Source organism: Macaca thibetana, chromosome 14 (assembly GCF_024542745.1).
Source record: "Macaca thibetana thibetana isolate TM-01 chromosome 14, ASM2454274v1, whole genome shotgun sequence".
NCBI classification, from domain to species: domain Eukaryota; kingdom Metazoa; phylum Chordata; class Mammalia; order Primates; family Cercopithecidae; genus Macaca; species Macaca thibetana.
This window is the reverse complement of record NC_065591.1, coordinates 51,463,256-51,490,845: the sequence shown is the minus strand read 5'-3', so window position 1 is coordinate 51,490,845 and position 27,590 is coordinate 51,463,256. Positions and strand designations below refer to the sequence as shown.

General features: G+C 43.2%; 1 protein-coding gene across 1 annotated transcript in view; it reads left to right on the top strand.

The window, feature by feature from the left end:
- The first annotated feature begins 351 nt into the window (after positions 1-351).
- Positions 352-27,590, top strand: part of SPON1 (spondin 1) — a 297,955-nt gene continuing 270,716 nt past the window's right edge. The window contains exons 1-2 of the mRNA XM_050759412.1: positions 352-1,197; positions 20,759-20,865. Coding sequence (XP_050615369.1) covers positions 579-1,197; positions 20,759-20,865 — 726 coding nt within the window. The 5' untranslated portion in view covers positions 352-578. The remainder of the gene's footprint in view (positions 1,198-20,758; positions 20,866-27,590) is intronic.

Genomic DNA, 27,590 nt, shown 5'->3' with positions numbered 1-27,590 from the left:
GGGCAGTAGGAGGACCTTCCTGAGCCTTGGGCACTTTTGCCTTTGCTGGCTCCTTCCTCCAGGTTAAGCATATTTTATGACTGTAGAGGTGTAAATACAAATATATTAACATTATACGGTGAAACATTTTGTTTGACCTAAACTTTTTTCTTCTGATTTTTAAAGAAAACATTTTCATAGATCTCCAAAATTATCGTGGGCCCTAACCTCTGTAGCTAAGTCGTTTCTCCTTTCTCAGCCTCCAGTCTGACATGTTCCAATACGGCCTTGGGAAGAGCAATGGGCCCGGAGTCGCCGCATCTAACCCTGCAGTAACTGGTCGCAAGTCTCAGTTTGCTCATCTATAAAGTGAGTGAAAGTAATGCAATCTTTATTGGGAGTAGGGAACATGAAGGCGAGTCGATACAGTAAGTAAGCCGCCAAGCATATTGCTGGGCACAGAGCAGGTGTGCTACAAAAGTTAGTTCTCAGGCTTTCCTTCCTCTGAGCACCGTCCTCCAGAGGGTCCAGAGTGTAGCTGGGGGTTGGAGCAGCAGCCTCCTAGGCGATGGGACAGAGCCCACAGTGTCCGGTATGCCATGATTTCTTCGTCAGACCCTGGGAACCCAATGTCGCAAAATAAACACGGCCGCGTTGCTAATCGCCAGTTCGGAGGAAACAAAACAGAGCTGCGCTGGGGGATCTGGGCAAAATCAGCCCTCCCTCCTCCCGCTCCTTCGCCGCGGCCCTCCCCTCCTCGCGCTGCTCTGGTTCGCTTGACTCAGCTCAGCTCAGCGCAGCGCAGCGCAGCTCCGCGGCCGCCAAGCCGAGCCTGGCACGGTCTCCGAGTCGCCGACGCCGGCTCCGAGCTCCCTCTCTCCGCCCCGGCTCCGCCAGGTCGCGCCTTCGTCGGGACCACTTCGGGCAGGAGTCGCGTGGCCAAGGCCGGCGGCCGCGGCACAAAGTTGGGGGCCGCGAGGATGAGGCTGTCCCTGGCGCCCCTGAAGCTGAGCCGGACGCCGGCACTGCTGGCCCTGGTGCTGCCCCTGGCCGCGGCGCTGGCCTTCTCCGACGAGACCCTGGACAAAGTGCCCAAGTCAGAGGGCTACTGCAGCCGTATCCTGCGCGCCCAGGGCACGCGTCGCGAGGGCTACACCGAGTTCAGCCTCCGCGTGGAGGGCGACCCCGACTTCTATAAGCCGGGAACCAGCTACCGCGGTAAGTGGCCGCCCGGTGTGGCGTTGGGAGCGCGGGACCCGGTCCCCGGAGGGCGCCGACCTCGCGGTGCCGGAGGAGGGCGCGCGGTCTCCGGGCGCGCCGCACGGGTGCAGCCCAGCAAGGGCCCTTCTGTCCTGGCTGCCCTCGGCCCTTGCAGCTGCGAGCTCAGCGCGCATCCCAAGCCAGCGTACTGGGCCATCGCGGGGGCCGCAGCCAGAAGAGGCAGCCCGCGTCTCCGACGCGCGGTTCCCAGGCGGAGCCACGCGTCACGCCGGCCTGACTGCAAGGGAGGCTCGCTTCTCCCCCGGCCGTCTGCAGGAGGGAGGTAAACCCGCCTTTCTCCAAATCGGTCTGGAGGGGATCCAGGTTTCTCTTGGTCGGGTCCCGGGCAAGGCAGCGACCCCAGCTTTCCCCACTCTGGCCCTGAAGGAGAGGGTACCCGATTCTCAAAGACCGGCCCCGGGCGGGACGGCCACTCCGGCTTCCCTAGATAGGACTCTTCAGGAGAAGGGACTTTGGCTTCTCCCTAACCGGTCCTGGGGCGCGAGAAGGAGGGGCAGGGACAGCCTAAAGCTCCTCGAAAGGGTCCTTGGAAAGAACCCCAAATTATTCTCTCGTGGTCCCAGACGAGATGGAGGATCTTGGGTTTCCAGAACAGGTTCCCAGTGGGGACAGGGTCCTCAAAGAGCCTTGGGTAAGCTCCGAACTGAAAGGGGAATTGGATGAAGATGGAAAGAGAAGCCCCGATGCCCAAGGCCTGCTCCCTGGAGGCCGGGGAACCTTGGCTCCGGCAGCTCGGAGTCTCCGCGTCCCAGGGATGTCGCGCCTACGCTGCTTGGCTGAGAGCTGGGTTTCGGGAGCTCAGGGAGGAGGTGTCTAAGCAGGTGAGCGCCTCCTGGGCGGGACAGGCAGCTCGACTAGCACCAACCTGAAGACGCCTGACTGTATCCCCAGGCCCGCCACCTCGCTCCTCAGCAGGGTCATCTCCCAGACATCGTTTCCCCGTGCAGCAGCCGCCGCTCTCCGGGTCGGGGACAGGTAACCAGGAAGGGAAGGGAGCCTGTCTGGCCTCACCTTGGGTCCCGCCAGGGAGCGTGTCCCCTCACCCTCGCCCCTTCATACGTCAGCTCTGGTGCTAAGCAGGGAGGAGCGGGTCATTGGGGCACCTGGTGGGGCAAAAGGGCTCCCAGCTGCTGTACTTTCCTCCCCGCCTTCCCAGTTCCCCAGAGAGCCTTGGACGGAAGCGGTGGGAGCAACACAGGATAAAGTTTGGGGCAGTGTCAGCGGGCGCCAGGGCCACGCTGGAGACCAAAGCCAGGGGTCACCCTTCTTGGAGCGCTTTTCCCTCTTTCCCGGGTTTGTGTCCCCGACTTTCTCCACCCTGAGCTACCCCAAGCCGGCTCCTTGGTGCCCTTGGCACCTTGGCGTGCTGAGCACTTTGCGAGGAATAATCTGACCCTGGCGCGCAGCTCCACAAAGAAAGATTTTGGGCGGAGAACACCCCTCCCAGCCCGGGAGGGAGTGCGCGGCTTGGCACCCTGGCTGGAGCGAGCTGCGCCGACGGGCGGCGACTGCCACTCGGTGGAGCCGGGAGGCGGCCGATCCTCCCTGTGGACCGCAGGGAAGCGAGTGTGACCTCACTGGCCTTTTCAGCCCTCCCCAAAACTGAGGACCTGAGTTCACAGGGGAAACTGTCCCCGCTCCACGTAGCAGAGAAAGAAGTGGCTCTGGAGTCCAACAGACTTGGGTTTACTCGCTGTGTGACCCTGTGCAAGTCATTTAATTTCTCTGCACCAATTTCCTAGCAAAAAAAAAAAAAAAAAAAAAAAGCCAAACAGACAAACCAAAAAAGCTGTTTATCCACCCTCTCTTGGTGGTAGGGAGTAAATGAGTTTACAAAGGTGAGTGTGCCTGAGCTAAAAGAGATGCCTAATAAGCGTAGGAGTTCAATGTGAGGCCTTTATTGGTTTACTAATGGAGGTAGGTTCTTGATCAGATTTTTGTTTTTGAAGAGCATGTGTGCGTTTGAAAGCAGGTTTCCTCAGCTCTCCTCCAGTCCCATTCATCTACCAGTGAATGGTGGTTATTTGGGTCCTCATGAATTAATTGAATTAATGAATGAGGTATTTCTTCATATCAGGAGCCTTGCCTAAGACTGTTGCTAATCCAAGCCCAGGAGGATTGTTTCAGTGGCTTAGGCTAGTCTGGGGTTCAGGCCAAGTGTACCCAGTGTCTCTTTTCACACTAATCCTCCGTGTTTTAGTTGAGCATTGGCAGCTGGTGGCCCTAACACTGGGAAGGAGGTACAGCTGGTATTCACAGGGCTAAGGAGGTTTTAGAACTACCTAAAAGTCCAGGGCCAGCAGGTGGGGAACTGGATAGGGAGTGTCCTGGACTTTCACCCTTCAGGCTACTCCTGCCTAAACAGCTGTCTGGACTTTGACACCCCAACTCAGGCTATAGATTGGGCAATCATCTCTTCTCCCTTCTTATGGCTAAGAGACCTTGAAAGAGATCTTGCAGGAACCATGCTGATGTTTTCCAAGTAAATATTCTGCAATTAGCAAACCTGATTCCGCCACTCAAAGTTTGAAAGAAAAGTTGCTGGCCTAGTTTGTGACATTTTCTGCTGGCTCCTTCTTTCTTAGAATAATTATGTTAAAAGTAACTCGAACACATTCTGCTCATTGTCCTGACTTAAGGCTGCTAAGTTGGCATTCCCCTGGTGTTCTATTTGCTTTTTAATTTTTTCCTGAATTAGGATCCCTCACAATCCTTGGAATCAATGACTTGTTTTCCTGCCTCAAATCTTTGTCCACAGTATTCCAGTTCATCCCCAAGCAGCTTCTGTTCTTTGTGCCTGCTGTCTAAGTATAGTCTTTAGGTACTCTAGACCGGAATAAAATGGTCACTATTAAAAAAAGACTGAAACATGGGGTTTCTTCCCCAAAACCTGAATCCAGTTGAGATCATTATTTTGTCTTTTCCAAGTTGTTAGTATTATATTGATTTCCTTTTCTCTCCCACCACTTCTATTCTCCCTCCCTCTTCCCACAGTCCCCCCTCCCTCCAACGGCAATAATTGTGCTTTAGAAAGCTCTGAAAGGCCTGCTCTGTTTCTGACCAGGGCCTCCTTTGAAAAGGAGATTACAGTGATTAAAAATAACAAGTTGAGGATCCTCAAGGGGCTTCCCTTATATAGGAGGACAATTTGCAGGACCAGCCTTTCCCAGATCACAATTTCAAGCCAAATAGAAGAAAATCCACTGAAATGTTCAATAATTGATTGAAAATAAAAGAGGCTCTTTTGTCTTACCAGAGGTCTGTTTATTAGGAAAATAAAGTCAGACTCTGGCTAATGAGAGTGGCTTTTCCTAGATGTTTTTTAAAGGGACATTTCAAGGAACTTGATGGGAAAAGAATGTCCAGTAGAGGTTTCAAAAGCTGGTCCAACTTCAAGCATAATTGGGGGTTTTATCCTAAACTGAGAGGTTTGCAGACCTCCAAAGCTGCATGGCTCTTTCTTTGTCCCACACTGAGACACACATCGACCACAGGAGTAGACACCTCAGACTGGTGGAAAGCACACAGGCTTTGATGTTGGGTGGGTTGGTTTCAGGTCCTGCTTGGTCACATATTCACTGAAGCCACTTCACCTCTCTGAGCCAATTTCTCCATCTGTAAAATGAGGGTGTTTTGATTTTTTCCCAGCATTCCTGTGAAAATTAGAAATAATTCACATCAAAAGAAATTGTCACACAGTGGCTGCTAAAAAAATATGAGATGATTATTTTGGAAATAGAAAAATACTTAGCGGCAAAGCCCTGGATAAGATATTGTGTTAAGTTCTTCCTACTCATCTCACTTATTCCTTATAGTACTTTGAGGAAGTTTCTGATCGTTACTATTTTACGGATAAGAAGACTAAATCTCAGAGAGGTTTAGTTCCTTACCCATGGTCACACAGCTAATAATCGGCAGAATCAGGATATGATCTCAGGTCTGTCTGACTCCTAAATCTGTGCTCTTAACCAGTCTTCTGTGTTGACTCAATGAAATTAGTTGGGAATGGAATGAAATTCACTCAGCTACCCTCAGCCTTCTGGATGGTGAGCCTTCCTTCAAGGAAAACAGAACAACAAATCAAGATAGTAACTGACATCTCTCAGGAGAATTACTTTATATTACTACAAAGTAATATAAAGTGATAAATCCTTATTCACATTTGCTCTTTTATTGGCTTCAATGTTGTATTTCCCCATAAATTAGAGGATTAATTTAGAATCATGAAGAACCTTGTCAGTCTTTGGCCAATTCCTTTTGTTCGTGGGGAAACAAAAGGAAATTGGATAGGGGGGAAGCAAAAAAACCCAGAAAGAAAAGAAAAAAGAAAAAACAGATTTTACTGTTGTTTTATTTTTACATACAGATGTTATATGACCATGCCTGCAAAATTATATGTTTGGAAAGGACATATTTAGGATCTGAGAAATTTACACAGGATGAGGTCTTTTAAACTATTTCCTGGATGGTGGAGTTTTTAAAAATGTAAATGCTGCTGATGATATTATAATTAAGCCACCCCTCCTACCTCTCTTCCCTTTTTTGCACCATTCCCCGCTTTTTTATTATGTAACTATTTTTTAACCGTTACTACTTTTAATAAGTATTTAGTACAAACTGATAATAAAAATTAGAAAATGCAGCTATAGCTAATGCTTAATGGTTGTGGAGATTGTTTATTGCTCTGAGTTTTAGGAAATGAAAGAAATAAAAACATACCAAAAAGCATATCGAAATGGAATTTTTCAAGGTTTAAAACTTGAGTACTTCCCCAATCACAGGTAAGTTGTTTCATTATAGCTGACTCTTTCAATTGCATCAAGAAGCTATAATCACTGATACATTTACCACTATGGGCTGGTATATGAGGAGCTTTTCACTCTCACACTGTCCATTTGCTTGTTATACAGACTCACACATATATATAGGTCAATATCAATTTCTGTTGTGAGATGGGGGGACTCTTACCATATTATATTAGTCATAGTACAGGCTAAGCTCATGTTACTAACAGAACCCAACACACAGTGTTTTAAACAAGAGGTAAATGGGAGATCCAGCACGATGGGAGGCTTTGCTCTATAAGGCCATCCAGGAACCAGGCTCCTTTTACCTTGTTCCCCTGATATCTTCTTGCACTCTGTTGTCTAGTTCATAGCTACTTAGCCATGTGTGGCTATGAAGTGCTTGAAATGTGGCTATTCTGAATTGAGATGTGCTGTAAGTATAAAATATGCAATGATTATTGAAAATTTAGTATAAAAAGAGCAAACATCTCAATAATTTGTGTATTATTACATATTAAAATTATAATTGTATATATTAAGTAAAATACACTAGTTAAAACTAATTTTGCCTATTTTCACATATTTTAATGGATACCTGTTAACAAAATTAATTTCACCCAGCTTGAGCTTATTTCTACTAAACAGCACTGTTTTAAGTTGTTATTCTCCTCAGCACCATTACAGCCGAGGAGAACCACTGCACATCTGTATTCAGTCAGCATGCAGGGGACTGGGGGGAGAGGAAGTAGAGGACAGCAGTTTTCTTTTAATAATGTGACCCAGGAACTGCACCCAGCACTGCTAAACACACTCTGTTGGCAAAAATTAAGTCATGTGGTCATACCTAGCTGCAAGGGAGGCTGGGAAATATAGCATTTAGCTGGGTAGCCATGAGCCCAGTTAAAACTTGAAGGAGGATTTATTTTTCTAAAAGATGAAACAGAAAATAAATTTGTGAGGACCATATTAACTGTCTCTGTCACATATTTTCATGCACAGTCATGTAAAAACACAATATGTCTTATTCTCTCAGTGAAAGGTCATCTAGGTGCATGAACTTGACAACATATAAACTGATGTTCCTGCTAAGAATCAGCAGAGGAAGCCAGATGCAGTGGCTCACACCTATAACCTCAACACTTTGGGAGGCTGAGACAGGTGGATTGCTTAACCCCAGGAGTTCAAGATCAGCCTGTACAATATGGCAAAACCTCATCTCTACAAAAAAATACAAAAATTAGCTGGCTGTGGTGTCTCATGCCTGTGGACCCAGCTACTCAGGAGGCTGAGGCAGGAGGATCTCTTGAGCTGGGGAAGTTGAGGCTGCAGTGAGTAAAGATTGTGCCACTGCACCCAGTCTGGGTGACAAAGTGAGACTCTGTCTCAAAAGAAAGAAGGGAAAAAGAGCAGAGGCAGGAGTTCTGGGGTGTGTATGTGCAAGCATGTGTTGTGGTCTCTTTTGTCTCATTCTCCTTTCTCAATAAAAGAGGAAGTAGCAAAGAGGTGGTGTGGGAAGAGAAAAAGAAAAATGAAAACCCACTGGGGTATATATTCAGAATGAAAATGAAAGAAAATGTTTGAGTATGGCAGAGTTCCATTAAGATGGGACTAGAGGTCTAGATTCAAGAAGAGCCATGGAAAGCAAAAATCACATAAGTCAAAATTAATCCTTTGAAATTACACATAAGATAAAACCCAGATAGCAGCTTCAACCTAGCCTTATCTAAACACCCTACCCCCAATATTCCTGTAAGAGGAATAGAAACGAATTGGCATGTATCAAAAAGTCTAGCACCTCTAGTTTCCCTCCAGCATTGGAAGAGAGCAATGTTTCCTCAGTAGAGTAGCAGATAAACCCTTGGTTTGCTCTGATATGCAAGTACAAAATCCTCATCATATGATGGAGTGAGGGAGCTGAGAGGCTCATCTCATGCTCACTGAGCACATTCATGCATTGAATGGAGTGGCATGTGGCCCAAGTCATTTAAAGCATTACATTCTCTCTCTTTTCTCCTCCAGTAGTGTGCAATTGTGTTTGATTTTTACCAAATGCACCTCTCTTGGAGCATCTATAGTGTCAGGAAGCTTGCTATATCACACAAAAGGTTTTTTGTGATGCTTGCCAGCTCTTGCTGGTATAAAATGCCCCACTTTTACAGGATGTTTTGGCAGGGATGGAGTTGGGGTGCAGATAGGACAAGGCAAGGAGTTAAGTGAGACCACCAGAAGTCCTTTGCAAGGTCTATGTAGAGCAGGCTTCTACCTTTCACAGAATATTTATAACTTCCATGAAATCTTCAGGAAAACTTAAACAAGGGAACCACCCACATCTACTGATTTGCTTGAGGCTAGGAGACCCACAGGAAATAACTTGAACCCTCTCTACAGTTGTGGTTGAGATATTTGCAAATATGTCTCATGGACTGGGTGAGAGAAGCAGGGAAGAGTTCCAAGAACAAGTCACCATGTGTGGGGCAGGAGTGTGGGCAGATGGGCAGAGTAACAGTCACAGCAGGATGTATGAACCAAATGGTGATTCTAGGTGCTACAGGAAGCTCTCCCAACCCCTGACAACACTGTCCTTTGAATTTTCCAAATACACTAAGCTCATTCCCTCCCCAGGGCCTTCATCCTTGCTCTTCTTCATGCCTGGGATGGTTTTCCCCAGATCTTTGCATTGTTGACTGCTTATCTTTTAAGGGAATCTCTTTAAAGAGGCTTCTCTCACTACCAATTTATGTTTCCCATCACTTTTGCCTGATTTTGTTTACTTCATAGCCTTAAACACTCTCTGAAATTCTCTCATTTATTATCTGCTTCCTACAGCTAGAATACAAGCTTTATGAGAGCAAAGACTTTGTATTTCTTATTTGCCATTTTATCTTCAATTTCAGAACAGTGCCTGGGCATAGCAGGCATTAAATCATTATTTGTTGAGAAAAAAATAAAGTATCATTGAAGCCCCAAGAACCCTGGTACAAGCTCTCTAAGAGAGCTGGATGGAGGAAGGGGAAAGTGTTTCTCTCTCAGCCAGAGAGAAAGGTGAGCACCCAAAGGATGGCAGACAGGGGCAAGAAGCTCCAGGTGGTGGCGGCAGAGAGAAAGGATGCCCAATGCCACAGGGGCATTGGCCAGAGGCAGAGGGCAGATGGCCTGCATCCAGGGTGCAGACCACTAGGAGGGAGGAGAGAGTAGTTGCATGCATAGTGGAAGCAGAAACACTGTTGCTGTGGCGTGAAAAGCAGAGCAACAGCAGGCAAAAGGACAGAGGCAAGGGGCTGCCAACCTCAGAAACTGACTCTAAGAAACTGGCTCTGAGTATCTGGAGAAGTAGGGCTGAGGGGATTATTGAGCCATCAAACCTAGACACTAATTATTAAAGTGACTTTCCCTGGAACCAGCACGTGGTGGAGTCATTTGTAGTACTTTCCAAACCTAGCTATGCCTTTGGAGAGTGCAAAAACTAAACTAAAATTCAATTTAATTTTAAAACTTTCCTGGGCCCCACCCTAACAAAAGGCTGGATTCTAGGAATCTTATATTCTTTTTTCTCTCTCTCTTTTAAAGGAAAATGATAAGACGCAAAGAAAAGGTGTCCCCTTTTCTAGGAGCATGCTTCACCATCACCACCTCTCCTAGTCCCCAGCCCCAGTCTCCCACACACATTAGCACCTGGTCACATCATTACCGTATCTTGTTACTATGGGACACACTCACTTAGTGACCAGTGGAATATCCTCAAAGCCAACACGACTACAGCATTTCCTGCTTGGCAGTAGGGTGATGAGGAGAAGAGAACCATGAGTTTTCCTTAGGTAGCCACACTCACAGACTGGGGAAGCTTGAGCCAGGGCTGACTTGCTTGTACTTCTCTGCCACCAAAGTCTGCCTCCCATGTAACTTTCACACATCTGTCCAGAGTTCTGTCCTTTGGAATCAAGCAAAATGAGGTCTCCCCTGGGCCATATGTCAGCCCTTGAGATGTTTGTGAATAAAAAGCTGTTATGGCTTCTCTTCTGACTAAAATGCCCCATTTCTTTAACCATTCTTTGTGGGTTGCAGTTGCTTGCTCCCTTGTACTTTGTGCCCCAGATGTGGTCTGTTAGGGGCAGGACATAACAGAATGATTATCTCCTTGTCCTGGACATTGTGCTCGTGTGAAGCTTGCCAGGTCTTGTGTTTGCCATTTTGGCAGCTGTGCTGCAGTCTGGAATCACACTGAGCTTGCAGCCAACTCAAATTCCTGCAATTTTCTGGAAGGCCTGCTTCCCTCTTTAACCTAGACTGGTGAAAATGGTCCTTGAACATAAAATTTGACATGGTTTCTCGTTCGATTTAATCCAGCATGTTTGGATCCATCCCTGTAGCTGTCAGCCATTCGTGAATCTGTATTCGGTCACCAAGTGGCTTATTCATATAATCTAATTTTGAATTATCCACAGTGTTGATAAGAAGGTCTTGTAAGTCTTTATCAATGAAGTTGATAAGAAAATTGAGCAACTTAGAGTCTAGGATAGAGCCCTCTGACATTCCTTGGAGTCCTTCCCTAAAGCTGATATTTAGCTAGGTTTGAAGTCAACAGATCTGCTGTCATCCCAATGACATTTACATACCAACTGCCACCCCCACCATAAGCCACCTCAGTTTAGTTCTAAATACTGTTTCCTGAGCCTGCTGGTGATTCTTATAGTTTAGGCAACGTTTTCTTTCTTTGCTTCAAAATTATCACCGCAAGTGATAGGAACAAAGTCAACCTAACTAAAACAGAAAAGGGAATGCACTGATTCCCATATTTGCAAAGCCCAGGGGTGGCTCTTACTTCAGGCACAAATGGGTCTAGTGACTCAAATGGGGTCATTCCATCTCTCTCTCTCTCTGTCCCCCCCTTCCCTCCTTCGCTCTCTATCTTTTTTTGTCCCTCGCTTCCACCTTTTCTGTCTTGCTCATTCCATCCTTAATCTCTTGGCTGTGTTTTGTCCTCATTTTTTCTTACTACAGATAAACTTTCTCCAAATGACAGGGAGGATAGCTGCCAGCAACCTTCAGTGAAAATCCTCTTAGCTCATCCTGTGACTAAGAGAAAAGCCCCTTTCCTTCTAACTACAAACTGAAACATCCCAGGGAAGATTGTGATTAGTCCAGCGTGGGTCACATGCCCAGGGCAATGGCATGGAGATAGACTGGCTCTGGATCGCAGTCACTTTTGTGACTTGATCTCTGAGGAGGGAGGACGAACTGTGATTGAAAGTCCCGGTGACCACAGGGTCAGAGTAGGGGCAGCAGTGGGGGTCCCCCAGAGCTTCCTGCCCTTGTCCACATTCCCAGATACGTTCTCTTGGCTGATACATCTCTACCTCTCCATTATTCCTCCTGCTATCCACATGCTGTTCAGCTCAGGACCCATTCATCTGGCTCTGAGCTGTTCCATGTTGAGGTCACACAAGGGGGAAAGGATTAACTTTTATTGAGCTGCTGCAGTGCACTTGATTGCATTATCTCCTTGAATCCTCATGACAAATCCACGAGATGATAATTATGATCCTTATTTCACAGAGGAGACTGATTTATTTTTTAATATATTTTATTGATTTAGCAAATGTTTTTATATACTTCCTATTACCAATGCATTAATTGTCATGATGATAATAGGAGGTACATACTATTAAATATTACTGCTGTTTTATAGGTAAGGATATGTAGACAAGGAGGGCTTGAGTAACTTGCCCAAAATTACACATGATAAATGGGAAATTTGAAATAAGTCTGTTAGCTACGTCTGTTATAGAAAAAATGACCCTTACAAATTTAAGTATGCATGATCTTCAGTTTGAATGGGAGAAACTTCATCTCTGCCTGGGGATGCTGAGAGCACTGACCAAAGAAGGCCATCCAGGGGAACAGCATAATCCAACTCCACCATCCTCACCTGCTCACTTTTGGATTATCAGTCTTGCCTTCCAGTCTTCCAGGCCATCACCAGCAAATCTTTTCTTGCCTGATCCTGGCTAGGTGGCCTTAATTATTGTGCCAATTTTTTAAATAGAAATATATGAGTTGCAGTTCCTCAGAGCTCTGGAAGTTGTGCAGAGTAGAAAGGGGAGCACTGTGACTAACTTAATGCCCCAACAGTCTTTACAACTCCATGTTATAAGTTAAGGCAGAAGCTGAAGTGCATTGTGGTTGAGATGTGTAGCATGAAGACTGGGGCATTTCAGTAACACATAGCAGGTGGTTGGCAGGGGCTGGCCATAGGATGGAGCTGGGACTCAGGATCTTCTCATTGAGGTTGGGGTTCTATTAATAATTCTGAAACCCAAGAAACAGAGTGTGGAAGAAGATGGAACTGGACAAGATCCAATGAGGGTAATAGGCATAGAAGATGAATTTGGCTAATAGTTTATTAGAGTTTTTGTTAGAAGGTTGACACACCAACATTTGAAAGACACAGAAAGCTATTTGGTAATTAGGTAGGGTAAGTGTACCTGAGGATGGAAAGAACTCTGCCCTGGGTCGGGGTTTTAGGCCAGGCTCTAGTGTGAAATATCAGTCTTCATATAACTAAGGCAAGCCTTTGTTACTGATGTGGCTTTTAGGGCAAAGCTGTAATTCAATAGTTACACAGCCTCCAGTCTGATTTTTCTAAACCATAAATCTGAGTATGGAATTTCCTAGCTCAAACCCTTCAGTACTGCATCATCCCCCCACCCAGGGTGATATCCACACTTCTCATCAAGGCATTGAAGGCCTTTGATCATCTTCTCCCTGCTCATCTTCCTCACCAAGCCTTTTATCACACCCTTCCTCCCAGAATGCAACTTATGAAATACAGAATTAGTTCTGGTTTCCAGGACCAAGACTGGCCCATTACGTCTTTCTGCTTCATGGGATGCTGTTGATTCCCCTGTCCACTGGACAAACTCCTATTCCTCATTCAACTTACAACACAAATACTACCTCCCCCTTGAAGCCTCTCCAAATTCACCCAGATAGACGCAGATGTTCTCTCCTCTGCAAGCCCAGAACACATTGTTCGTACCTCCATAACACACTTTACATGTTATAAAAAAAATCTGTTGATATGTATTTTTCCTCCAGATACTAGACTGTGCTCCTAGAGAGCAGAGGCCATTTCTTTGTTACTCTGTGTCTCCAGCGATGTAGCACTGAGCTAGTGTAGACCAAATGCTCAGTAAAGATAAAAGGATGAGGGAGGTTGGCATATTGTTCAAGGTAACCCATGGGAACTTTGGGAAAGGGACCAGAATAGGAATGAGAAAACTATGCATTTAAGATAAATAAAACCTTTTTTGTTCATTCATTCAACAAGTATTTATTGAGCATTTACTATGTGTAGAGTGATATGCTAGATGCTAAAGATGCAGTGGAGTTCAAGACAGAATTTGTTTCTGCATTCATGGAGAGTACAGGTTATTAGGGGAGACAAGCATTTACCAGAGAGTTTCATAAACACATACTGAACTAACATTGGGTGAGAGGTATTCCAGAAAAGTAAAGAAGTATTGTGTGGGGGTGAAAGGGGCAGGGAGGTCCTCACAGGGCACTCTATTTTGAGTGTCATGGGCTGTAGGAAGCCTTGGTTTATTATAAGGACTTACCCAAATCTCCCCATAACCTGAACTTGTAAGAATCGTCCCCAAAGCCAATTCTCTCCATTGCAATCCCCCCAGTGGTCCTTCACTGGCACCTGCTAGAGTTTTTCTTTGGAGGTTCAATCATTGTTCCTGAGGACCAGCTCTTTGAAACACATTGTTGGGTAATCAGGCTGATGAGCATCATGATCTTTTATCATAATCACCAATTTCATCATCATCTTCATCCCCAATATCACCATCACCACTCACCACCATCACCATCACCATCATAACCACTACCACCATCATTATCATCATCATCCCTTAAAATTCTTGAACACTTTACATGTTCCAGGCACTGGGATAAATATTTATTTAATTCTACATTCCTATAAGAAAGGCAATATCATCAACCTCTTTTTTAAAAATAAGGAAACAGAGAGATTAAGTAATTTACCAGAGATCACATAAGTGGTAGCTCTGGGATTCTAATCCTAAATGTTTGCTCTTAATCAGTTCCCCATATGTACTCACAAGATGGCTCTGAATGGAATTCCTTTTTTTTTTTTTTTAACCCTTCATAAGCATTTTTCTTTAATTTCTTGGATCTCTTAATAGCCTCTCAAGGGAGGCAATTGGGAGGAGTCATTAGAGAGAAGATTCTATTATTTACTGCCAAGCAGTCATTTTAGGTTATTACTGGGACTCAGAACATACTGCACATTTGTGCCTTTCAGAAGGAAGTTGTATAATGAGGTTCTCTGGAAGGATAGAGTCTCCTCTATTCCTTCAAATTATACTGTGTAACAACATCATCACCAGTGATAATTATGGATTAAAACCCCACACTGAGTTCAGCCTCCAGAGCCTCCATCTCATGTGTTATATTTAATAGGGTAGTGTACAACCTTAGTTTTCTAGAACCTACAGGAATGCAGTATTCTGGGAAGCAGAGTTTATGATTAGCCATTTAAGCACACTGCACAGATATACAAAAGTTTGGATATTTATCATTCAGAAACATTGTTTAAGAATCTTTTAATCAAAATATAACTTACATAAGGAAAAGTTTACAAATCATGGAGTGTGGTGAATTATCACATCTTGAATATACTCATGTAACCAGAACCCAGATCAAGAAACAGACCATGACTGGCTCTTCAGCAGCATCTCTTGTGCCGCCTCCATGTTGCACTCCCTCCCTTTCCTGTACATATTACTACTGTCCTGACCTCTAGCACCATGAATTACTTTGCCAGTTTTTGAGCTTTATGTAAACATATATAAATGTAATCATACCATTTGTATTCTCTTGTGCCTGTCTTCTGTCACTCGAGATTATGTTTGTGAGAATTATCCATGTTGCATGTGGCAGTATGTGTTCATTTTCATGACTATGAGGCATTTGGTTATAAGAATATGCCACAATTTATATACCCATTCTAGGGCTGATGGGCATTTGAGTATTTCCACTTGGATGCTACTACAAATAACATTACTGTTAATATTCTTATAGGTATCTTTGGTGCACATATGTACACATTTTTGTTGATTTAAGATGGTATTGCTGGGTGATAGGGTAAGAGTATGTTCAGCTTCAGTAAACATTGCCAAAAAATTTAGCAGCAAAATTGCTAATTTTCACTTCCATCAACAGTGTGTGAAAGTTCTAGTTAACGTCACTGGATATTGTTAATTCTTTTAAATTTATCCAAACTGGTAGATATGCAGTACTATTTCATTGTAGATTTAATTTTTATTTCCCTGTTGACTAATGAGGTTGAGAGCCTTTGCATATGTTTATTGGCCATTGGGCACCTTCTTTTGTGAAGTATTAATTTGTGCATTTGTCTTTCTTTTTTTTCTTCTGTTGGGTTGTCTGTCTTTTTCTTATTGATCTGAAAGACTTTTTTATATATTTTGGATATATAAAGTCAGTTTCTGGTTATATGGTTGCAAATGTCTTCTTTGACACTGTGACTTACTTCTTCACTCCTAATGGTATCTTTTGACGAGCAAAAGTTTGATATCACTCCATTTATATATCTTCTTTATTGTCAGTGCTTTTTATTGCTCTATATAAGAAATCTCTCTTACTCCAAGGTCATTCACATTTTATTTCATGCTGCCTTCTTAAAACTTTGTTTTACTTTTCACATTTAGCTCTACAATCTATGTGGAATTTACTATGTGTATTACGTGAGTTAAGGGCCAAGATTTACCATTTTCTACACGGTCATTCAGTTGTCCTAACACAACTTACTGAAAAGATTATCTTTTCTCCATTGCTCTGATGTATTAGGCTGGTGCAAAAGTAATTGTGGTTTTTGCCATGGCAAAACCATTAATGGCCAAAACTGCAATTACTTTTGCACCAACTTAATATGTCCTTTGTCATAAATCAAGCTTCTCTATATTTGTGGAACTTTCCTGGACCCTAAACTGGTCAACTGGCCCATTTTTCTTACTTTGCTATAGTCCACTGGCTTAGTTTCTGTAGCTGCATAAGTCTTGATATCTGGAAGTATAAGCCCTTCAATTTTGTACTTCTTTCATTAAGATTGTCTTGGACAATCTTGGCCCTTTGAATTTCCATATAAATTTTAGGACCAGCTTGTCAATATCACAACGAGCATACTGGGATTTAAATTTAGATTGATGAAACCGATAGATCAATTTGAGGATCATTGACATCTTTACAATACTGGGCCAACCAGTCTATGAACACTCAAGTAAATTTAATTGCACATCAACTCTGCACTGGTCACTGTGCTGAGCTCAGATGGGTTCTTACCCTTGAAGGTCTTACAAATGTGAAAACAAACACATAAACACAAAATATAATCTAATTTGATACTCTTTTCACTGATAATAATGAGTTCATATTTACTAAGGACTTTACATATATTACTTCATTTATACCTTGCACTGATACTTTGAAGCAAGTGCTGTTACTATGCCCATTATGTAGGTATTTTTCATTCCAGTAGGGTCCAAGAGAAAGAGCACCCAAGTCTTTCTGGGGAAATCAGAGGAAACATCACACAAAGGGTGGAGATTTGGCTGATTTCTGAAGTTTGCCAGGAATGGAGTAGCTTGACCATTCAAAGGTATATGAGTAGCATGTGAAAAAATACAATAGGGCGACATGACATGGATTTTGGGAAACTTCTAGAGAGTGAATCCAAGGACTGAAATGTAGTATGGCAGGGGAATGGGAGCATGGTTAGTGAAGCTGGAGAGGCAGAGCCTGAGGGCTTCGTGGTCTGTGGAGTTTGAGCTTTTTCCTGAAGGCAGTGGCTGTGGAGCAGGGATTATCTGTCTTGCATTGGGTTCCCTGGAGGCTGACTGTATTCATTTCCTAGGACTGCTGTACAAATTACCATAAATTGGTGACTTGAAACAACATAAATTTATTCTCTCATATTTCTGGAGGGTAGACATCTGAAATCAAGGTGTCTGGTGTTTGCTTCTGGAGGGCTCTGGGAGAAAGTTGGTTCCATGCCTCTCACCTAGCTTCTGGTAGTTGTCAACAGGCCTTAGCTTTCTGCGGCTTGTAAATACATGGCTCTAATATCTGCCTCTGTCATCTTGTGGCATTCTTCCCTGTGTGTCTCTGTGTCTTTTCTTATAGGGACATAAGTCATATGGGATTTAGGGCCCACCCAAATCCACCATTACCTCATCTTAACAAACTGCATCTGCAAAGACACTATTTCCAAATGAGGTCACATTCCCAAGTATGGGTTAGAACTTCAACATATCTTAAATCATAACACAAGCCTCAGATGAGGATTTAGATGTAAGTGATTCTTTTAAGGAAGTGCTCCCAGGGGAAACTAGTAAGAGAGTGGGGGAAGCAGGATAGCAATTGGGAAGGTGTCCTGCCAGCCTGTGATCCCACGCATGGTCCCTTCAGTTTCCACCAGATCCTGCGGGGCCATTTTGGAGTGTAAAGTGCCTCTAAGAATTGTACTCACCTGATGCAAGGCAGCTGGATCTTTCATCTTGGGCAGAGTAGGCGCTGGTAACCTGAGGACCAGGGACACAACTTAAGAGCCACAGGTGCTGGCCATGGGAAGCAGAAATATATTAGTGCCAGGGTCACATTAAAATGGCAAAAAGGCATTTGAAGAAATCTGGATGGAATATCCTTACTATTTGTTGCTTTGTCCTCTGTTCCCCTTCCTCCAGAATTGTGTATAATGGCCTTGAAGACCACCCACCCTCACCCTAGAGAGTCCAAGACTGCTTTTTGGTTGTCTGTCTGTCCTTCAGAGATTCCCAGCTCTGTCCCCTGACAGCATAACCACCATTTTTTTTGCTTGACACTGAGCACCACACTTTTCTTACTCTTCTTTGCTTTATTGTGCTTTTTTCCCCTCCATTCCTTCTTTTCTTTCTTTTTTTTTTTTTTTGTGTGTGTGATAGAGTCACGCTCTGTCGCCCAGGCTGGAGTGCAGTGGTGCAGTCTCGGCTCACTGCAACCTCCGCCTCCCAGGTTCCAGCAATTCTCCTGCCTCAACCTCATGAGTAGCTGGGATTGCAGGCGTGTGCCACCACGCCTGGCTAATTTTTTGTATTTTTAGTAGAGATGGGGTTTCACCATGTTGGCCAGGCTGGTCTTGAACTCCTGGCCTCAAGTGATCCACTCACCTCAGCCTCCCAGAGTGCTGGGATTACAGGTGTGAGCTGCTGTGCCCAGCCCCTTCTTTTTTTCTATCTGATCTTTTGTAGACATCAGTAGCTCCTTTACTTTTGTAGGATGAACCGGCCAATCACAGCATGTTATTTACCTTCTTTATGTCTTAGAGTTCTTTGCTGTGTCATTCTGTTGGTGGCTCAGGGCCAGCCACTACATTATCCAAGATAGTGGTTTTATTTGTTGGAGCTTTAGGGCACTTCATTTTCGGGGCTAAAACTAGTTTAAGGAATTTGGAAGACTAAATGCTCCTCTTCGATAGGAGGCTGCATATCATATTCACAAATATTATATGTCAAATGAATTGATTTTTTAAAGTTTAAAAACTTACTAATCAGACAATATTTGTGGAAGATCTGTAACATGATGAATATATTGTGAAGCCATGGGTAGAGTGTTAAACTGGGGAGAGTGGGCCTTCAATTCTGACCCTAAGTTGCCACTGGATGATTTTATGATCTTAGGTGTGTCTGTTGACCTTTCTATGTTTTACTTTCCTATCCATGAAATTGGAGGGCTGAATTAGAAGATACTTGAGATCACTTGAAGTTCTAATAGTCTGTAATTCCATATCTAATGTCCAGAATCTTAGCACTTTTATGCAGGCCGTAAAGTAATTTAAATACCAATTTACATCAATTTAAAGAAACCTGAATTGAATGTCTATTAGATGCCAGGCTCTGTGCCAGGTTCTGGGGATAAAAAGAGAATGAAAACCCAGCCCCTCTCCTGTATTAGCACAGTCCAGTGGAGAAGGTGAACCAACAAAGAATTGCAATTTAGTACAAAAAAATACTGCAATAAAAGATTTCCATCTCAGGAGACTGGGGGTCCAATGGGAGGGAGGACCGCCATTGCCTTGTTGAGAAGGCCCTTGAGCTAGATTTTTTTTTTTTTTTTTTTTTTTTTGAGACGGAGTCTCACTCTGTCACCCAGGCTGGAGTGTAGTGGCGTAATCACGGCTCACTGGAAACTCCACCTCCTGGGTTCATGCCATTCTCCTGCCTCAGCCTCCCAGGTAGCTGGGACTACAGGCGCCCACCACTACGCCCGGCTAATTTTTTGTATTTTTAGGAGAGATGGGGGTTTCACTGTGTTAGCCAGGATGGTCTCGAACTCATGACCTTGTGATCTGCCCACCTCAGCCTCCCAAAGTGCTGGGATTACAGACGTGAGCCACGGTGCCTGGCCGAGCTAGATTTTAATGGAAAAATCGTTCCCTGGGTAGATGTAGGAAGGAAGAGTATAACAGACATAATTCCAGCTGCTGTAACAGGTGACCCTCCACAACGTAAGTTTATTTCCAGCTCATGCAAAGTATAGTATGGATGTTTCTGGCCAGTAGGTGATTTTCCATGGGTTTGTTTAAAATCCCAGTTTCCTTCCCTCTTGTGGTTCCATGGCCCTTCTGGGACATCAGAGTCTTCTGCTGGACCCTGAATTAAGCAGGCAGAGGCAAGAGAGTGAGAGTGCAGGGTCGTGTGGAAAGCTTGTACAGGTCAGGCTTGGAAGTAGAGTATGGCAGTACTCCCTTATCCGAGGTTTTCCTTTCTGTGGTTTCAGTTACCTGCAGTAAACTGTGGTCCAAAACTATTAACTGGAAAATTCCAAAAATAAACAATTCATACGTTTTACATTGCATGCTGTTTTGAGTGTTGTTATAATGATTGTGTCTTATTAGTTATTGTTGATCTCCTACTCTGCCTAATTTATAAATTAAACTTTATCATAGATACATATGTATATATGTATGTATGTATGTATATATAGGAAAACCATCGTAAGCATAGGGTTTGGTACTATCCATTATTTCAGGCATCCACTTGGGGTCTTGGCATGTGTCTTGGCCTTATCTGCAGGGGGCTACTGTATATCATGTCTGTCCATCACTTCCACTGGCAGAACTTGGTTATAAAGCTGACTTAACTGCGAAGGAGGATGGGAAATGTGGTGTAGCTGAGTTTCCACAAAAAAAAAACGAAATACGTTTTGAAGAACACACAGCAGCCTCTGCCACAAAGGTCATCCTACAGGACTTTGTGCTGTGAAGAACTAGTTTTCTCTTGGGCCAGTCTAATGGAAGTGTAATGTTAGACAATTGTCAAGATTGAGTTTCTGACCAGGGACTATCTTTATCAAATTGTGGTTGTTGGGAGAGAGCTCACCACATCCCTGGTTGATGCAAGAATCTCCAAGTAAGATAGAAGCTCAGATATTTAACAGGTTCTGAAATGTAAGAGGGAGCTGGGTGAAGAGGTTAAGAGTTCTCAAATCAATGCATGAAGGCCTCACCACTGTCCACGGCCTCTGTAACCCACAGGTCTGGGATATTGATGGAGAACTCAGGTCTATCCCATTTGACAAATAGACAATAATTGATTCTGATACTTAAAACCTGCTTTCTTTTCTCTCTGCAGTAACACTTTCAGCTACTCCTCCCTCCTACTTCAGAGGATTCACATTAATTGCCCTCAAAGAGAACAGAGAGGGTGATAAGGAAGAAGACCATGCCGGGACCTTCCAGGTAAGACCCTGCCTGGGCTTATTCAGTGGCCGTCCCTGCCCTGGGAGGTAGAGGCTGGAGAGGTACAAGTGTCTCAGGTGGCTTCCCATGCAGTCCCTTGACCTTTGGCCAGCTGGGCCAGGTCCATTTGAAAGGATCATCATGGAGCAAGCAGCAAATGCCGCACACCTATCTGAGCAAGGTTGGCCACTAGGCAGGCCTTGCTTTGTCTCAGCAGATCACAGGGCTCTTCTCTGGGCCCACAATATCCTTCAGCAGCCAAGCGTGGGGAGAGCACTTGGAGCCCTGGCTAGGCCTGGCTGTTTCGCCTGCACAGGCATTTCGTGATTGACTGGTTAATTCTCAAGTCTAAACGGAACAAGAGCTCGGGACCGCCAGGTTGGAGGGAGTTCAAAGCACAGGAGGAAGACTATTAAGGGAATGTAGAGATTGATTTATGGGGGAAGATTAAAAAGAATTAAACATGCTTTACTTGGCCAAATGAACAGGGCTGAGTTTAAGAGGTGGTAATGGTCTTTAAATGTCAGTCCTCACAGAACACGCTCCTCAAGGGGAGGCTTACATTTGACTCTGCGTGAAAGGGCACAGTAAGACAAAAGTGGGGCAAGTAAAGAAAGGGAATCGCACAGACAAGGACCCCGACTGTGAGTCATATTTCACTGTGGAATATTCTTCCAAGGAAAGTGGTAGGAACGTCATCCCCTTTCAGAGGTTTAGAAAAGAGCCAGCAAGTTGTCAGAACACATCCCAGAAGACTGGAGGGATCCGAGGAGGAGGCCTGGCCAAATTTGCTGTAATTAATTCTCATCTCAGATTTCCATTGTTCTGGAATTCATTTTTATCTTGCATTTGCAAACTAAGAAGAAAAAAACTCAAAAGGAATACTTATACCCATAGCTGGCTGCTGGCGACTCTGGTACAATTTGTGGGCTCCGTGGAGGACCCTGACGCAAATACCTCCCTTATCCAAAGACATCTTTCAATCCTTGTGGCCAGGTTGTGATTTTTAATCATGTGATTTAAATTATTTTTCTGCTCTCTGGGATTCTAGGTTTTGGGCCTAGTGAGATTTAATTCCACACTCACTGTAATGTCCTTCTATGGCAAGGAACCTCTTGGCATGTATCTGCAAGGGTGACCCAATAATAATACTAGCAACAGCCAATATTTGTTGGGTACATACCATATGCCAGACACTATGCTAAGTGGTTTACTTAATCTTAGTTTATCCTGTCTTTGTTTAATTAGTTTATCTTTGTTTAATTCTCAAAACAACCCTAGTACATATGAACTATTATCCCCATTTTTGGTCCAGGAAATTGAAACTAGAGAGATTAAATCACTTGCCTTAGCTTGTTTAGTGCTTGTTTTAGTCCATTTTGTGTTTCTATAACAAAACACCTGACACTAAGTAATTTATAAACAACAGAAGTTTATTTCGCTCACTTGACATGAGACTGGGAAGTCTCACATCAAGGTGCCTACATCTTATGAGGGCCTTTTTCCTGCATTATCCCATGGGGAAAGGCAGAAGGGTAAGAGAAGGTGAGAGCAAGAGGGGGCCGAACTCACCTTTATAACAAATCCACTCTCAAGATAACTAACCCACTCCCGTGATAACCACAATCCATTCACAAAGGTAGAGTCATCACGACTTCACCTCTTATTAGACCCTACCTCTCAACACTGTTGCACTGGGGATTAAGTTTCCAACACATAAGCTTTGGGGGACACGTTCAAACCATAGCAGCACTGTTCTGGCTAAATTCAGTAAGTCGATAGTCCTCTCTGGCTCACAGTTGTTTCTGCTCAGCTTAATCCTTGTCCTTGCAACTGATTGGTGAATACAGGGCCCTGCTCATAGTGGGCAGTGCATAAATATTTGCTCGATGAGTGGATGAACATTTGACTCTTTCTGCTAGCGTCCATACCTCAGTCCTATTTGGGACTGTTGTAGAACTCCTATCTCTGTATGCATCCTCCCTTCTTCCTCCTCTTGGAGCTTCAGACATCCTCTCTTGTTACACAACAGTGCTTCTCAGAATGCAGTCTCAGGACCAGCAGCATCAGCAACACCTGGGAACTTCTTAGAACTGCAAAATCTCAAGCCCATCCAGACTTGCTGAATCAGAAACTCTGAGGGTGGGGCCCCCACAACCTGTGTTTTAACAAGCCTTCAGGGTGAATCTGGTGCATGCTTAGATTTGGGACCCATTATTCTAATGAGACATAGACCAGCCCATCTAATGGGACGTCCTCCATCATCATGTCAACACATCTGTCTGTTCCTATCTATCATCTATCACTGTTTCCATCAGCCCTAAGAGGGATCAAAGTGGGATAAGAATATGAAAATGCCTAGCATATGATAATGACAATAGGTAACACTTAAAAAGTGCTTGTGTGCCAGATACTGTTCTGAGTGGTTTATATTTGTTAACTGAGTTTATCCTCAGAGTGACATGATGAGGTAAGCATTATTATCCTATATTCCACAGAAGAGAAACTTGTGGCAAAGAACAATTAAGTAACTTTCCTAAGATACCCAGCTCTAAGTGATAAAGCTGGGGTTCAAACTCCGGCAGTCTGTCTCTGGGTACCTGCCTGTGACCACTGTGTATGCCATCTCTCAATATATACCTGTCAAATGAAAAAATAAGGGCCCACTATGACTTTTATGACCGTCTCTGTGCCAGGTGCTTTTTATGTTAGCTTTTTTTCCCCCTTAATTCTTGTAGCAACCTTGTGTGGTCAGTATTGTTATCTTCACTTTTCAGATGATGAAACTGAGTCCCCAAAGAGTTCAGTAAGTTCACCAAGACAGTCCAGCATCACAAAGGTCAAAACATTGTGCCAGTTTCTTATTTCTCAAACATTATCTCCTCATCCCTGCCCTACCCTTGTGCCATCAAAATGCACACTCCACTTGGGTTCCAATTATCTCAGAGATTTGGGGGAAGGAATCATAGCCCATGCCCCTCATCTTACCTCTCCTGCTCCTATGATATGTGGCCCCCATGCTGTCCCTTCCAAATCTATCATGAAAGTATTTTATCTGTGTACCAAAGCTGTTATCTTTGGAGTCATTGATTTATTCAGCAGCATTCGTTGAGTGCCTGCTGGGTGCTAGGCACTGGGGATAGAGTGGTGAAGAAAACAGAGGTAGTCCTCATGAAGTCTAAAGAGGCTTCCTTGTCATCATCCCATAAACTGACCTCTGCTGCTGAAAGATGTGGCAGAAAGTCAACAAGTCATCCACTGAAACATAAGCAAACTATATATATAGAGAGAGTTATATATATAGTTTATATATATTTATAGTGATTTAACAAATAGACACAGCTTTTGTTTAACACCTTTACTGCAAATATGATGACTTTGAGGGCTTAACAACCACAAAATTCTAATACTCATTCATCGATACATAATATTTAACATATTTGTTGGATACGTGTGATATTGTTATATATATAGAATGTGTAATGATCAAGTCAAATATTTGAGGTATCCCATCACTTTGAATATTTATCATTTCTATGTGTTAAGAACAATTCAAATCCTCTCTTCTTGCTACTTTGAAATACACAATACATTGTTGTTAACTATAGTCACGCTGAATATCCTTTTCTTTTTTTAAGTTCTGGGTTACATGTGCAGAACGTGCAGTTTTGCTACGTAGGTATACATGTGCCATGGTGATTTGCTGCACCCATAAACCCGTCACCTACATTAGGTATTTCTCCTAATGTTATTCCTCCCCTAGTCCCCCACCCCCCGACAGGCCCTGGTGTGTGATGTTCCCCTCCCTATGTCCATATGTTCTCATTGTTCAACTCTCACTTATAGTGCGAACATGCGGTGTTTGGTTTACTGTTCTTGTGATAGTTTGCTGAGAATGATGGTTTCCCCCCGACTTATGGCTGCATAGTATTCCATGGTGTATATGTGCCACATTTTCTTTTTCCAGTCTATTATTGATGGACATTTGGGTTGGTTCCAAGTCTTTGCTATTGTGAATAGTGCCACAGTAAATATATGTGTGTATGTGACTTTAGAGGAGAATGATTTATAATCCTTTGGATGTATACCCAGTAACGGGATCACTGGGTCAAATGGTATTTCCAGTTCTAGATCCTTGAGGAATCACCACACTGTCTTCCACAATAGTTGAACTATTTTACCATCTCACCAACAGTGTAAAAGCGTTCCTATTTCTCTACATCCTCTCCAGCATCTGTTGTTTCCTGACTTTTTAATGATTGCCATTCTAACTGGTGTGAGATGGTATCTCATTGTGGTTTTGATTTGCATTTCTCTAATGACCAGTGATGTTCAGCATTTTTTTCATGTGTCTGTTGGCTGCATAAATGTCTTCTTTTGAGAAGTGTCTGTTCCTATCCTTTGCCCACTTTTTGATGGGGTTGTTTGTTTTTTTCTTGTAAATTTGTTTATGTTCTTTGTAGATTCCGGATATAAGCCCTTTGTCAGATGGATAGATTGCAAAAATTTTTTCCCATTCTGTAGGTTACCTGTTTACTCTGATGATAGTTTCTTTTGCTGTGCAGAAGCTCTTTAGTTTAGTGAGATCCCATTTGTCAATTTTGACTTTTGTTGCCATTGCTTTTGGTGTTTTAGACAATGAAGTCTTTGCCCATGCCTATGTCCTGAATGGTATTGCTCAGGTTTTCTTCTAGGATCTTTATGGTCCTAGGTCTTACATTTAAGTTTCTGATCCATACTCAGCTGATTTTTGTATAAGGTGTAAGGAAGAGGTCCAGTTTCAGTTTTCTGCATAGAGCTAGCCAGTTTTCCCAACAACATTTATTAAATAGGGAATCTTTTCCCCATTGCTTGTTTGTGTCAGGTTTGTCAAAGATCAGATGGTTGTAGATATGTGGTGTTATTTCCAAAGCCTCTATTCTGTTGCATTGGTCTATATATCTGTTTTGGTACCAGTATCATGCTGTTTTGGTACCAGTATCATGCTGTTTTGGTTACGGTAGCCTTGTAGTATAGTTTGAAGTCAGGTAGCATGATCCCTCCAGCTTTGTTCTCCTTGCCCAGGATTGTCTTGGCTATTGCGGGCCCTATTTTGGTTCCATATGAAGTTTAAAGTAGTTTTTTCCAATTCTGTGAACAAAGTCAGTGGTAGCTTGATGGGGATAGCATTGAATCTATAAATTACTTTGGGCAGTATGGCCATTTTCATGTTATTGATTCTTCCTATCCATGAGCATGGAATGTTTTTCCATTTGTTTGTGTCCTCTCTTTTGTCCTTGAACAGTAGTTTGTTGTTCTTGAAGAGGTCCTTCACATCCCTTATAAGTTCTATTCCTAGGTATTTTATTCTCTTACTAGTAATTGTGAATGGGAGTTCACTCATGATTTGGCATTCTGTTACTGGTGTATAGGAATGCTTGTGATTTTTACACATTGATTTTGTATCCTGAGACTTTGCTGAAGTTGCTTATCAGTTTAAGGAGATTTTTGGCTGAGACAATGGGGTTTTATAAATACACAATCATGTCATCTGCAAACAGAGACAATTTGACTTCCTCTCTTCCTATTTGAATACCCTTTATTTCTTTCTCTTTTCTGATTGCCCTGACCAGAACTTCCAATACTATGTTGAATAGGCGCGGAGAGAGAAAGCATCCTTGTCCTGTGCCAGTTTTCAAAGGGAATGCTTCCAGTTTTTGCCCATTTAGTATGATATTGGCTGTGGGTTTGTCATAAATAGCTCCTATTATTTTGAGATATGTTCCATCAGTACCTAGTTTATTGAGAGTTTTTAGCATGAAGGGGTGTTGAATTTTATTGAAGGTCTTTTCTGTATCTATTGAGATAATCTTGTGTTTTTTGTCATTGGTTCTGTTTATGTGATGGATTATATTTATTGATTTGCATATGTTGAACCAGCCTTGCATCCCAGGTATGAAGCTGACTTGATCATGGTGGATAAGCTTTTAGATGTGCTGCTGGGTTTGGTTTGCCAGTATTTTATTAAGGATTTTCACATCAATGTTCATCAGAGATGTTGGCCTGAAATGTTCTTTTTCTGTTGTGTCTCTGTCAGGTTTTGGTATCAGGATGATTCTGGCCACATAAAATGAGTTAGGGAGGATTCCTTCTTTTTCTATTGTTTGGAATAGTTTCAGAAGGAAAGGTACCAGCTCCTCTTTGTACCTCTGGTAGAATTCAGCTGTAAATCCGTCTGGTCCTGAACTTTTTTTGGTTGGTAGGCTATTACTGCCTCAATTTCAGAACTTGTTATTGGTTTATTCAGGGATTCAGCTTCCTCCTGGTTTAGACTTGGGAGGGTTTATGTGTCCAGGAATTTATCCATTTCTTCTAGATTTTCTAGCTTATTTGCATAGAGGTATTTATAGTGTTCTCTGATGATAGGTTGTATTTCTGTGGGATCAGTAGTGATTTCTCCTATATCATTTTTTATTGCGTCTATTTGATTCTACTCTCTTTTCTTTACTAGTCTGGCTAGTAGTCTATCTATTTTGTTGATCTTTTCAAAAAAACAGCTCCTGGATTTGTTGATTTTTTTAAAAATTTTTTTAATTTTAAATTTTTTTTTTTTTTATTATACTTTAAGTTCTAGGGTACATGTGCACAACGTGCAGGTTTGTTATATATGTATACTTGTGCCATGTTGGTGTGCTGCACCCATCAACTCATCAGCACCCATCAACTCGTCATTTACATCAGGAATA